Below are 14891 nucleotides of genomic sequence, written 5' to 3'. Positions count from 1 at the left end.
CCCAGGTGGGCCCATGCGTTAAGACGGCACTGACCCTAGCTTGAAGTCGTAAAATGGGTATTTCCACTGTTTGATTTAAATTGTTGGTGCTACCATGTAGTCTCAAAATTAGAGATGACTAGAGCCCGGATGTTCAGGCAGTAAAAATGGTCGAAATAGGCAAGGCAAAAAAGGCACTAAAAGCATACTTTTTGGAAGGAAGAAAAAATAACTAAACATAATGGTATTAAGGGTCCAAAAACTAGCTGAAAAATCGATTGCGTTTAAGCCACCTATAGTTTTAATTATAGTTTATAATAACTGCATTATTATCCAAGTTACATTGATTTCAAGTCCAAAATAAAATTTTACTAGACTCTCAGCAATAGGCTAATTCCAGGGCCACCATTACCAGACGCGGAGTCGGTAGAGAAAATTATCTGTGGGGGGGCTCTCTCGAGTTGCGAATAATTCTCGTTTATTTGTTGTATTATTTGGAACAATCGTTATCATTTCTATAGTTGAAACATGGCTATGTTGTTATATTTTTTTCATATTACCACGCATCCGGGCAGGGCCACAACTAGATGCTTGGTCACCCGGGGCAAGCGAGCATTTTGACGCCCCCCTTGTAATGTTCAAGGAGAGGTTTCAGAATGAAATTTGCGCCCCCCCTCGGGTCCACCGCCCGGGGCACGAGACCCGCTTGCTCCCCCTAGTTGCGGCCCTGCATGCGGGACTTCTTCCAGCGAGGGGCCTTGTGTGGCCGCATCTGTCACACACCTCTGAGGACTACTCTTGTCAATTTAATCGAATACTAAATATGCATGTTTAATCATTAAATAGCCATGATTTTTTTCAGAGCATTTATGTGGTGCAAAAAATAAAATCAAAACAACCATGGGCCTCAGAACCTGTGTGCTCCTACCCCGCCTTGTGTGAGTTATGACATCAATTCAAAACCTCTTGGGACAATCATCGATCCACTATACACATATAGCGCAGTCCAGTGCCTGCTTGAGGCATATTATGTGCAGCCTGTGCGGAAACAAATTTATAATTTTCCTCTGCTTTTTTAACACAAGCTGCATTCATCTGGAACAAAATCACTCTCGTCTAACACCATCCGCTCAAAGCAAAGTTAATTCACGCGGTGAGTCGCGGTCCGAGTCACCGCGACTCACACTTTGAGAAAGGTTGCTTTAAAGGTTTTATACCAGGTTGACATAATACCATGCATATGCATGGAATGTCCCATGCTAATCTTAGAATAAGCTGTCAAAAGCCTCACTGCGTTATCATGACTGCCTTGATCGAAAAATAATTTCGTTTAAAGCCAATCTATTATGCTAAATAACATGATTGCGTCAGGTCTAAAGGAAAAAACGGCCTGACATGGCCGTCTTGAAGAATGGGGGCTCAACCGGTAGCCTCAAATGCATAATCCTTGTGATAATGATATTCGATGCTATGATTTTCGAAAATGAGCGTTCACAAAAGACTCTCACTAATCCGGCACATATCAGATTATGGTTATGCCGGAGTATATTATTAAAAAACCCAATTTTTTTAATAATATAAACTTCCGTTCATAGATACACACAGGGCCCCGATCTCCACATGGGCACGAGGTACATTTGCCCAAGGCACCATGATTTTGGAGGCCATAACTAAGGGAGGACAGGGGAGAGGGGTCTGGTGCAACGGGCACTGTATCAGAGAAAGCGCTGAGTTCACTTGAGGGACGCGCCAAAATGAATACTTTCCCTAGGTCACAGAATAAAGTCTCGTTCCTAGTTTCGGCCATAACAACATTTATTCATTTAGTATAGAAACATCTTTGACCTGAGCTGCAAAAACCTCCATAATTTCTCCTTTGCCGGAGCCGTTTTGTGTCAAAGCGGGCCCCTGGATGCACAGTGCATGTTTTCTTCTTCCCACAAATGAATTAAGCCAACCTATCAAAATCCGGATTACTGGACGGACCAGACTAGCACACGGCCGGATTATAGAGTCTATTACACATATTTTAGGCAGGCACTTTTAGCTAGGTAGGTGCACCACTTTGCCAGAACAGCACTTTTGCCCGGGATCCTGTCGCGGTAGAGAGAGAAGGGTGGTCGATGATGTTGAAAAATATATTTAAATCTCCCAAATAAATATTTTATTATGTTCATATATTGAACATAATAAAATATTTATTTGAACAATTACTACGACGAAGACAAAAAAGGTGGTTATACATCGCGAACATACGAGAGAGCTGCCGCTGGCCGTGTCAGCCACATGGCTCCATATGAAAACTCTCTAGCTCTATTATACAGGTCATTCGGCTCTCTTGGCCGAAACATGCTTTGTCCCTCCTGCGTATGAGCACGAGTCCCGTATATACGAGATGACTGACAACTTTCAGCTGCCCACCCCAATGTTTTACTCGTGTTGACGACTCTTGGAAGAAAGACGACACCTTTGACTTGTGCTATGGGCTGGAAGGTGGTCCTGGTCGTTCTCCTCGACCAGCCTTCTAAGCCTTCGTCAGAGTGATGCAAGTGGTAACATGCTCGTTTATCACCATGGATGTCGCCTTCATGTTCGATCCTGGGAAAGAACACAAATAAGGTCTTTTCCATAACGAGCCCGAGGCTATCACCGATAGATGGTGCATTCATTTCCAACCCTACTAGTTCAGTAATAGATTGCTTTATGGTGGTATAACCGGAGTTCGTGTGGGGCAAAGTAGAAGCTTTCCAAGCCGTTTCCCTTCAAGTTCTTTTCCGACGAACGTGAGGTAACCATCGATAGATAGTGTCGTTTTAACGCATGAGCCCACCCAGGGGCTCACAAAATTGAGAATTGGTTGGAATTTTCTAGAATTTACTAGGTAGGGCTTCGGAAAAACCAATTGGTCTGGGGGGGTCCATGATGCTCTTAAGACGGCTCGGCCGATGATAGATGGCGCCTTTATTTCCGACATAACTCTATCGGTAGTAAGTCGCTGTATGGCGATATGAGTTTTGTAGTTCTGTATGCGGTATAGAAGTAGTAGCCTTCCAGCCTCCGATATTTGACAATCATAGTCAATGGTGGAGCGGCAGCACTACTACTTTGGAACGTATTGGGCCAGGTTGGTTACGAATGCGGTCTCAGCTTAAGACGGTCTTGGTGCCTGGAGCATCATTCTATATCCTACTTATGTTATAATCACCATCATACATGGCTATGCCCACCTGCTTCATTAGGAGGAGCCTTACCTGTCAAACTTCTGAGAAGGCGACTGTGTCATCCCTCGCATTATACCATCGAGTTCACCGTTGTAGAGACCGAAAGGGAACAGGAAGATGTCTCTCAGCCTATTAACGGCGTCGGCCTCGTTACTGTCACCCAATTGAGGGAAGAACGAGTTGATCATGGAGTGCCCGAAACGGAAGGCTGCCGTCGAGAACTCGTTGACGAGCGTCGGCTGAGTAGTCGGGTCGTACGCAGTGTAACCGTTCCTCTGTATAGTCAGATCGAACCACTGCATCCTTTCGGGACCGATCACGAGTGGTAAGAACTCGTTGTACGTGATCATTTGCATCTGGGCTCCTACGATACGCCTACGAAAAAAAAAAATATCCGTGGTTACATTCAATGTGTAACGATATTCGTTTTTTCATCTTCTTTTCAGTTGTAAGTGTAAAATGATTACCTGACTTCCTCGAAAATCCTGTCGTCATTCCATCGGGGGTTCAAGGACCTGAGGCGACCAGCGAGACGATTGTGTTCTCGTAGGAATACAGTGTGGAATGATGTCAGCGCTGGGTGTTGATTTATCCTGGGATCACCTGCAACGAACAGCAGTTGGTAATAATTGTATAATAGTGGTAATTAATTTTTGGACGCTCAAGCGAATACAAAAATCACCATGCAGCCACCCGTACTTCGCTCTTACCTCCGAGGAAACACAGTTGATTGGGCACCTGGAAACTACAACCGTCATTCTGCGGATCGTTGCTGGGAGGGAGCAACTCTCCGGTATTTCGATTAGTGACGGACGTCATCCTGCCTGAAATGCGACATTGTAATTGGATTAGCATTATTTATCATACTAGTTCTATAAGTTTAACGATAGTGCCAAGATCAGATCGTCCGCCTCATTACCTGATCCATCCAATGCTCTTAGAGTCCTTGATTCGTTCGTGCTAATTCCGTACACCTGAGAAGCATCGATGAAAGACGTCAGTTGATCGGTTTGTTGTCTTGGACCTGCAAAAGATCATAATGCTATGAGAAATGATGAAATGTCAGCGAGCAATATCACCTGATCGCAGAAATGTATGAAATGATCGCAAGAAGTGCGCAGTGGCAATGGCAGCTCAGTGTGAGCTATAACCAAGCCCTATTGGCTGGACGAATGGCTATAATCTTTGAATCAACACAAAAACCTTTTTCCTGAACGAAATGAGGAAAAAGGCTATCGCCAACTTTCCTATTGGTATGTCATACGCGCAAGAAAAGCTTTCAACTTCACTGATTTTATTTCTGGGCTCCTTTTGCAAAAGCCAATGCTCGGGATCTCTGAATCGGCAGGGCATTAAATCCAAATTTGCATGCGCATACGTGCAAAAGAAATTTGCAAAGCCTTCAACCACACTGATCTTTCTTCGGCTCCCTTGACTAAAGACAATGGTCAGGATCTTCGAATCAGCCGAGGGAGCACTGAATCCAAATTTCCATGCGCATACGTGCAAGAAAATCCTTCACTTACACTAATCTTTCTTGAGGATTCCTCAGCTAAAGTTAATGCTAAGGATTTTTGAATCATCAGAGAGAGGGTTTAAGCGAAATTAACTTATTCATACGTGTGAAAGAAAGCCTTTTCAACCACGCAGATCTTCTTTGGGCTCCTTCGACTAAAGTCAGTGCGTCGCAGCAGCAGAAGGAGCGCCAAAGATAAATTATCATGTGCATACGTGCAAGAAAGCTTTCAACAGCACTAGTCTTACTTGCTTTCCCTCGGTTAAAGTCAATGCTCAGGATCTTCAAATCAACAGAGAGAGCACTGAATTCATGTTTCCATGACCATAGTTTGCGGAAAAACCTTCAACCACACTGGATCAGGCTTCCTTGGGCTCCCTCGATTAAAGTCAATGCTCAGGATTTTCGGATCATCAGAGAGAACTAAAGCCAAGTTAGCATGTTTATAATTCGAGAAGAGCCTACATCTATACTGGTTTTCAGGGGCTCCTTCGAGGAAATTCAATACTTAGGATTTCTGAATCAGCAGCAGAATAGGAGTACAGAAAGCCAAATCAGCATGTGAACGTACGCTAGAAAGTGCGTCTAAAAGTTACGGGTGCTAGAAATGTTGTGAAGAATATGATGCGCTTACCCATCGTGCATGTTGAACAGATCGTCGACCTGGCATTATTCAGGCAGGGGATGTTTAAAGCAGAGTAGAATGGGTCGTCAGCGTCGAGGAGGATCGGATCACACATCGGTGGATTATCAGTATCCTCTTCATCTTCGTCGGGACAGCAGTTGAGCGGTTCACCATTCGCTAATTAGGATCGAGATGCACATATAAGTCATGTGTTATATACTCAATAAAAACTTAACTTAAGAGTCGAGAAAATTTACGGTCTCGATAACAAGGCGATGAAAAAAAAAACCGTATTATTAATTGCACTTACGACCGGTGCTGATTGGTGTCAAAGATATGTCGTGATCCAAGAACTGTCCCCACTGCATAAACATGTGCGTAACATAATCCGTGGGATTATCCATGTGATTATGGATCTCGAGAGAGATTGTCCTGGGGCTAGGCAACGGTCTGCCAGAAGCAGCGACTCGTTGGGCCGAAACTCCTGCAAAAGAAGAGGCATTAAATGGATATCTTATGTTATACACTTTTTGGATCACAGCACCATCATGTCAAACAAAAGAGCGCTGTATCAAAAAAAAAGTCTGGCGGGGACCGTGGTTTTGAACCCGCAGAACATCTTCCTTGGACCTGTGATGTAGATCAAGATCCTCGTCAGGAACGGGCTCAAGTATTTGGCTGCCCAGTGCAGGAAAAGGCTTTGCGCCCCTCTAAAAAGATGTTCCGCAGTGATCATAAGCACCCTGAGGGAGTGGTAATGGAGGGGTTTGACAAAACCCTAGGTCAGAGGTTCAACGTCTGAATATGCTAGAGGTTCTCTATCTTGAACATAATTTTAAATTATTGCTTTTTTTAAGAAGTAAAAGTACTTTTATCCCTTGCAGCCTCTAAAATTTATCAGCCCGGTGTGGTCGCACCCTTCTCACCTGCCTAAGTCCGACCCTAATCCTCGGTTGTAAACCATAACCTTGCTGACAGGCTAATGGGTCTAGGACTCCCTCTGTGATGCACAGAGTTCCCTGTACCTTAAATGGTAGGCCGTACATTCTGATGGACTAAGGGGAATCAGTGCTATTGATTAGGACGGTTGATTTGTGATGTAGATTAAATGATTCTCAGTATGTTCGGTGACAGACAGCACTCTCATTTATAGACTAATAGCCTGTGAACTCTAGGCAGGGAACTCTTGACGCATGGTCTATCTCCGAGCATACTGAGAAACCCTACGGCAGACCATAAGGATTTCTCAGTACTCTCAGAGATAGATAGGCCGTGCCTCATTAATAAACAGAGTCGCAAATAAAAGCTTGGTCAGCAGGGGCGAGCATGCATTTTGGCACCCCCTTGTAATGTTAAAAGAGAGGTAAAAATTTGAAAATTGTGCTCCTTCTGGACCAGCGCCCGTAGTAGTAGACTCCCCCCCCCCCCCAGTTGTGGCCCTGTTAATAGACAAATGGATTTATGCGATATATATTATGCGATAAACCAAGGGTTCCCCCATAGGAATCCTTGGTCGTAGCGATAGGCTGTATCCTCTGATTGACCAAGGAATACTCTGTGATCTCTGATAGACAGTGGTTATGTACACCAAACGATTCTCAGTATCGTCGTTGAACAAATCGATACAGACTCTTGGAACGGGAACAATTGCCCACCTCCAGGTTGTCAATTAAGAAATATGGCTCAGTGTTAAATCGCACACTCTGCGATGTAGACGGAACGATTCTCAGTAACGATTATCTGGGAAAGACCGCAGCGCATTGATACCGAAATTTCTACCCTCTGTGATAGACCAAGGTTTCATCTGTACCCCCTTCAATGATAGGCCGTACCCTCTAATACTAACACTATTTAACGGTGCATGCACCTCGCAAACATTCCTCTGAGGAATTTCTAACGAATGCCGGAGTTATGAATGTTTCGTACTCTGCTGGTGCTGCCACCTGTTTTACAAATTTTAAAGTGAAATTAGCGGATGGCGGAATTTTTCATGTCATGTAAGTATTGAAATCCATTTGAGAATAAAATTATGCCAAAAAGTTTTAGATATGTGATTGTCAACCAAGTGTTTCGATGCACTTTTGGGCGCCACTGTAGGGACCGGTGATCGGGTGAAGGTTCTTCGATAAAAATCCTTATCTCATTATCACAGGCATGGCCCCCTGCAAGGGGTGGGCTGACAAGGCTCCGACCCGGGGACCTGGGAGGATTTTAATCTTTTTTTTTTTCACGCTGTAAATTCATCATAAAGGGGGGGGGGCGTGAAAGATCACAGGCCTAGGGGCCCTGTTTTAGGATGTGGGGGCCATGATCAAGGGTATCGCGAACATTAAAAGTTTCGAAATCCCTACCTTGAGTGAAACGGCAACTTTGTGTTAATTTGGTTCAGTTTATTAAAAATGTTTTGACGAGTCATGTCGCGATGTTTCAAAATGTATTTCGTATTTGAAACATTTTTTTCCTCACACTCATCACAAATTAACACTCATCACAAATTAACACTCATCACGTAACTTAAGTGATGACAATATAGCAATTTATAACTAATAACTATTTATGACTGTCATTGTCCTGATGGCATTCGCGAGAAAAAATGCGATTTTGATCACTGTCATGAAGACGTTGCCAATTGCAATGAACCATTGACGTCAATGGTCCCCAAGATGCATAATAACGAGAGCCCGAATTATATGCGTATGTGCATATGCAATTGCATACTTCAGCACTATTTATAATAAGGGGTCATTCAAGTATTACGTCAGCATCGGTGGGGGAGGGGGGGGGGTTTCCGATTTGCTGCTTTTGGATGACAAGGGGGAGGTTTGGATGATGCTTACGTCATCAACCACCCTGTGTGAAAATATGAAATATTCTTAATAGCATCTTATTCGGTGCCCCGAAAACGGAAAAAAAAACCCTTTGGATAGTTATTGGGCACCTGATCTAACATTCCCCCTATTGATAAGTCCCCTACAGAGCCACTATAGTGATCCCTAAATGTTTCACAGATCCTTCAAGTGCTCTGGAAATGTGTCCGAGCCGCTTAAGTGCTCTGTTTAACTGTGCCACGGATCACTTAAGTAATCTGGGAATGTTCCGCGGGTAACTTGAGTGATGTAGAACCGCACTGGGGGGCCGCTTCAGTGCTCTAAAACTGTGCCACATGTCACTCAGGGGATCTCTAAATGTGCCACGGATCGTTTAAGTGCTCTGGAACTGTGTCGCGGGTTACTTAAGTGATCTCTGACTGTGAAAGTGTTTTTGAAAGTTTTTGTCATTCACATGCTTGCAAAACTCTCCGGGTCGCTCGTTGGTCACTCACCGACCTAGTACCTCACTCTCTGAGCGGATCAATTGTGGGCCATACAGAAATTTTGCACACCATTCCATCATTCTACTAATTTTCTCGGCAATTGATTCCTCAAATTTTCTGTCACTTGGGTCATAGCCCGCTAACCCCCCCCCCTCCTGGAACTGTAAATACGCCACTGTATATAACTACGTGAGTTAATTTGCAAATGCGTGTAACTTTTTACGCTGTGGGTCTTATGACGTGCGTGGAGGTATTTGCAACTGAGCGAAAATAAAGAAAAATATAATATAAAGAAATGTACAAGGTGCATAGGTAACAGGGCGTATGGCATTTTACTGGTGAATCGTTTGTCCTAAAGCAGCGGTTCTCAACCGGTGCTCCGTGTGAACTTCCAGGGGCTCCGCGGCCCCTCGAGACGGTTCGCCAGTAGAACGTCACACGCCCCTTTTCTTATGCACCCTGTATAAGAGAGTAAAAAAAAAAGGGTTCAACGGCACCAGTAGCGTACCATCAGCATAATAAGCGTCTGCCAGCCTTTCGAAACAAGAAGACGCCATTCCCCAGGATGGGTTTTGCAGGTTGTTGCAGGTTCCGTCGTAAGTCCTGTAGCGACCGTTTCGGTTGCAGGTGAAATTGAACAGGTTCTGGCACTGCTGCACAGAGTTGTCTGCCAGGATGTTCTGGAGGTTCATCGAGCCCAAGCCGGTTTGCACTTGCTCGGGAGTCAGACCGAAACTGCGAGGAAACGGAAAAGCAAAATTAGAGAATCGACAACCAATCACAAAGTCTACTCATAAAAACATAAAACCTGCACGTTTCCAGTTCACTTACGTGACCTGCAGTGTCCTTCCACATCACTTTAATAGCCCGTGACATATTTTCACATCACTCAAGTATCCCGCGACAAATTCCCAGATCATTCAAGTGATCCTCGGTGATCACTCAAATGACCCACGGCACATTTCCTGATCACTTGAGTGACCTGAGGCACATTCATAGATCAATTGAGTGATCCGCGGCACATTTACAGATTCACCCAGCTACTTGCGGCACATTTAGAGATTTACACACATTTACACACTTGAGTGATCCCGGCACATTTGCAGTTCACTTAAGTGACCTGCAGTGCCCTTCCACATCACTTTAATAGCCCGTGACATATTTCCACATAACTCAAGTATCCCGCGACAAATTCCCAGATCATTTAAGTGATCCACAGTGATCACTCGAATGACCCGCGACACATTTACATTTCACTTGAGTGACCTACGGAAGTGACCCATGGCGCATTCACAGATAAATTTAGTGACCCATGGCGCATTCACAGATAAATTTAGTGACCCGCGGCACGTTCACAAATAAATTTAGTGACCCGCGGCACGTTCACAAATAAATTAAGTGACCCGCGGCATATTCACAGATCCACGACACATTTACATTTCACTTGAGTGACCCGCGGCATATTCACAGATCCGCGACACATTTACATTTCACTTGAGTGACCTACGGAAGTGACCCATGGCACATTCACAGATAAATTCAGTAACCCGTGGCACATTCATAGATAGTAACCCGCGGTACATTGGGCACATTCACAGATCACTCGAGTGAACCGCGGCACATTCACAGATCGCTTGAGTGATCTGCGACACATTCACAGATCAATTGAGTGACCTGCGACACATTCACAGATCAATTGAGTGATCCGCGACACATTTACATTTCACTTGAGTGACCTGTAGAAGTGATCCGCGGCACATTTGGAGATTTACACACGTTTACAGATCACTTAAGTAACCTGCTGTTCCATTGCAGATCACTTAACTGGCCCGCGACACGTTTTCAAATCAATGAAGTGACCCGCACTATCCTAAAGGGTGAAAACCTCTTGACCCACAGCGTAGCTGATGACCGCTGCACGTACTTCGTGCATCGTTTGAACACCTACTACAGTAAGTGCCGGTACCTGGCACTCCGCACACATTGAAATTTGAGCGAAAGACTGAATTTTTTTTCATTCAATGATTCTTGGATATGCAATCCGCTGTTTGTCGTAAGCGGATCTAATACCCCATGGTGAGCACCTAAATCCCTTATATACGGGACATACAGCAACCTTACCCCACTCACCAGCGATTGTTTTCTTCGCATGGGTACCCTCAGGACCGTCTTAAGATCATCATGCCCGCCACCCTCGAGCAAATGGATTTTTCTGAAGACCCAGCCTGGCTAGAAATGCCCGCCAAATGACCAATTTACATGCTCACTTTCTAACATTTACATCAGATCCCATTCCCATTGAGCTCCCCCCCCCCCCGTACTTGACGCCTTTCCGCCCCGGGCCCATGTGTTAAGACGGTGCTGGGCACCCTTCGCCACAAGCATTGCTTAGAAAACAAACTGTACCTTGGAGCATTGTTAATAAAACTCAGAAAATATACTATTTTTTTTAGAACGAATACATTATTTTAATAAGAAGGGGGGGGGCGGGGAATATTGTTTCGAAATAAACTCTTTTTCTTGAAGCATTGTTTATAAACTAAATTCTCTCTCTAGCATTGTTTGAATACCAATTCGTGCAGAGTACCTCCGTAATTACAATTTCAATCTGGTACTGTGTACAGGGTGTCACATAAATTCGTAAATAGTTAAAAAATCCATAAAATAGAAGGAAATTGGTTATTTTTGTATGTGGTTTGTGGAAAAATTATTTTGTAACTAAGTTAGTGTTGTTTGTTTGTTTTTGTGTGTGTGTGTGTTGTTGTGTGGTTTATTATATATATATATATACACAGTCAAACCTCGTTAATGAGTCACTCTTGGGAGAGCAAAAATATGACTTAGTAAGCGCAGTGACTCGTTAAATCGTTAAATGGAGTAAGCCATAGCTGTGTCAATTCCTGCCTGAAGCCAATTGGGACTTGCAAAAAGTGACCCGTTAAGCGGAGTGACGTGTTAACCGGGTGACGCACTATATATATATATATATATGTATATATATATATATTTTTTTTTTTTTTTTTTTTTTTTAAAATATGCAAATCAGTGTCCTATAAAATGCAAGGAGTACGATTAACAGCTCAGGGCGACCGGTTACAATGGCCATTGCTTGACAAGAGTAACAGCTCATTCCTGAATTTTCCTGTAGCAGTCCTCCAGCCAAATATGCGGTAGATCTGCCACTCGCGGGCCAGAAATTTGTGTAAAGTGACCATATGATCCGTCTTTTACGGGATATTGTAGAAATTTTGGCCGTCCTAACTTTTTTATAAAATGTCCCGTTTCCCCCCCCCCCCATTTTTAACAATGTTTTGTTAAATTTCTTGAACTAAGAATTAAGATTATTTTTGTGGCTTGTAAATTATATTTTGATAATTGCGACTATAATTAATTATAGTCACATACACACATTCATCTCCCACATTTGCCAGACATATACGTTTCTTTGGCGAATTGCATTTTGATTTGCAGTGATAGTTGGCAACTTTGAGAATTTTTCGTCAATGGTGATTGGCAACTTTATTTACCATTGACAATTTTTCGGCTGTAATTGTCAATTAACTTGCCTTTGACAATTTTTTGACTATTATTCTAAACTTTGCTTGCTTTAAAAGTAATTTTTGTGAATGCCAATTTTACTTGCCTTTGTTAAATTTTCCGGCCGTAAATGGCAACTTTACTTGCCTTTTATAATTTTTCCGACTGTAACCGTTAATTTTACCTGCATCCGAGAACTTTCTTTGGTGATATCTCGTATATTTACATGAAAGAAATATGGTCAGCGAGGGTATTCATCATTTTTCTACTGGAATAACTTTTCGCGGACCACATTTGGCCCGTGGACAGGAGGTAGTGCGTCTCTATGGTGTGAAGTGGATAAAGAACTATTGGTGATGTTGTTTTACCTTAGCCACGAATCGCCGGCAACCACATTCATAACCAATTTTACTCAATTTTTATGAATTTTTAACTTATTTAAGAGTTTATGGCATACCTTGTAAATTACAAGATTGTAAATTAAAGGTAGATAACATTTTGCTCAAGTATTTGTCGTAAATGTAGTTTTACGTTACGTTTTGGCTAAAACGAATGTGAGACGTACTCTTGCATGAGTATCCTTGTGGCTTCTTCGAACCTCTCCTGAGTTGTTTGCAGCATGGTGGACCTCGACCTGCTTCTCTGGAACACGTTGTGACGCACCGACGGTATGTTATTTCCGAAGGGACGTCTCCCTGTGGAATGGAAAATACAATACTATCAAGCGAAAAGGACAAAAAAAAATCTGAACTATCCCTTAATAATAACGCAATCCTCATTAGGGCCGTTATTGGCCCCCTCCGGACCGAGTGATTTTTCTGAAGCCCCTTGCCTGAAAAATACCTCCTACCCAACTTTTGGAATCCAGAAATCCGGAGATTCTCCCGAGGGGGGATCCCTCCCCCGGGGAACTTTTTTTAATCAATTAAGAGAAGTTCCATTATACCCGCCCCAGGCAGGTTCTGCATTGCTCCTGAGCAGAATATACAGTTGTAATTCCATGTCAGTCTTTCCATGCAGGATATAGAAATCACATCTACATTCTGTTCATAAAACATTAGTGTGTTTCCTTTCGCGGATGCTATCAGTGATTGATAATATTGGGTATATGCTTAGAGGAGAAATAGAGAAATATGCTTATATATTTTCTTCTCGATGGGTATATGAACTCTTAAAAGCTTTACATTGAGGGTGACCATACATCTAACACATTCGTGATTTTCTTTTAATTCACTTCAATTTGAAGTGGAGATTGATCTACGCGATTGGCGACTTTTCTTCGATTTCAGCATGTTGTGGCGACTTTGCTAGCTTTTGGCATCGTTTTTGGCGAGACTTGGCAATGTCCTGTATTTTCCAATATTTCGAGCTGAATTTCCCGTATTTTTCTCGAGCAAATACGGTCAGCCTATTTATATTCAGCTTTATTTTGCTTAAAGTTTTATATTTTCTTTCTGAAGACATATTTAATCGGAGCAAACAATTTAAAATCTTCAAAATACAAAGCTGCTGACGAAAAACCTTGCGTTTACCGCACGGCTGTTAATGGAATACAATAACGATTATACACAGGAATTTCGGCAACCAAGGGCTTACCCCTGATAAATGATTGCCGATAAACGCTACGTAAACAAAGTCACGTCTTTTGCCAGTTGCTTAAATGCGGTCACCAAGACTTTTTTTACGGCTGCTCGATGGAAATGACCACGGCTGTCCTCTATGGGTGTTTTCCCTAACGACGACGGCAGTCATTGACGTCACGACAACGTGAAAGCTCGCGTAAAATTAAAAATTCGGAGAGTTGACAGGTCTGTACTTTCCTACCAATAAAATTTACATACTTGCTGTCAAAAATTGCACGCACATCTCGTTTTCCTGAGCCCCCCTCTGCACTCGAGACTCTCGGGTGGGCCCATGCGTTAAGACGGCACTGATCCTCACGTATTCCCAAGAGATCTGAGTATGATCTATCCAAAGAATTTGTTAGTTGACATTCATGGCCGAACCTAGACCTACACAGCCAGAGGCTGCCCCTAAGCACTGGACTACCAAGCGGTGGGAATCTTCAAACTTTTATATAAACGTTGCGGGCCAAAATGTTTCCATGAAGCTCGAGGACCACAAATTCATACTGTGGTATGCGGTAGCTTGTAGTGTCTTGACGGATGAATCCAACGGGGCCCAAGGTTTCGAGCCAAAAACCGGGGCCCTATATTATTTTTTAATTTTATTTTTGCGAGACTTTTTTTCATTAAACATGAATTTTCGTTGATTCTGGCTTATTTTTCATTAAATATAAATTTCATTCAATTTTTAAATTATTTTTTTCATTAATTCTGAAAAATTATTTTTAAAGAAATAGTTCTAGAAGCAATGAAAGAAATAATTTTTGAAACAAATAATTTCAGAATTAGTGAAAAAAAAACATAAATTAATGAGAGAAAAATAATTTCGTAATTTCTGATAGAAATTGTTTTTCACAATTGAATTCCTTTCTTTCAATAACAATTGCATAATTATTGGAAGAAATGATTTCAAGATATATTATACAAAAACAACGCCACAACAGGCAAAATGCCCAACGAGGTGGCTGATAAAAAGATGCCCATAAAAATATGGATGTCATATGTTTCAAAAATACAGCAACCCCATTAAAAATGCAATTAACACAAATTATAAACAATATATACACATGATAAA

At 42.6% G+C, this 14891-nt stretch overlaps 1 protein-coding gene across 1 annotated transcript in view; it reads right to left on the bottom strand.

Moving 5' to 3' along the window:
- LOC149078054 (immunomodulatory peroxidase-like) overlaps positions 1-14891 on the bottom strand; it is a 44967-nt gene that overhangs the window by 12381 nt on the left and 17695 nt on the right. The window contains exons 3-10 of the mRNA XM_089241623.1: positions 12757-12886; positions 9163-9389; positions 5652-5825; positions 5351-5518; positions 4120-4224; positions 3911-4024; positions 3668-3803; positions 3231-3575 (exon numbers count right to left, since the gene is read on the bottom strand). Of these exons, the coding sequence (XP_089097749.1) occupies positions 3231-3575; positions 3668-3803; positions 3911-4024; positions 4120-4224; positions 5351-5518; positions 5652-5825; positions 9163-9389; positions 12757-12886 (1399 nt within the window). The remainder of the gene's footprint in view (positions 1-3230; positions 3576-3667; positions 3804-3910; positions 4025-4119; positions 4225-5350; positions 5519-5651; positions 5826-9162; positions 9390-12756; positions 12887-14891) is intronic.

The sequence above is a fragment of the Pholcus phalangioides genome, unplaced genomic scaffold, assembly GCF_987345545.1.
Source record: "Pholcus phalangioides strain wild (caught in Gottingen) unplaced genomic scaffold, Ppha-v1.0 ptg000014l_1, whole genome shotgun sequence".
NCBI lineage: Eukaryota > Metazoa > Arthropoda > Arachnida > Araneae > Pholcidae > Pholcus > Pholcus phalangioides.
Note: the sequence above shows the minus strand (reverse complement) of the source record. Positions and strands in the feature narration are given on the sequence as shown.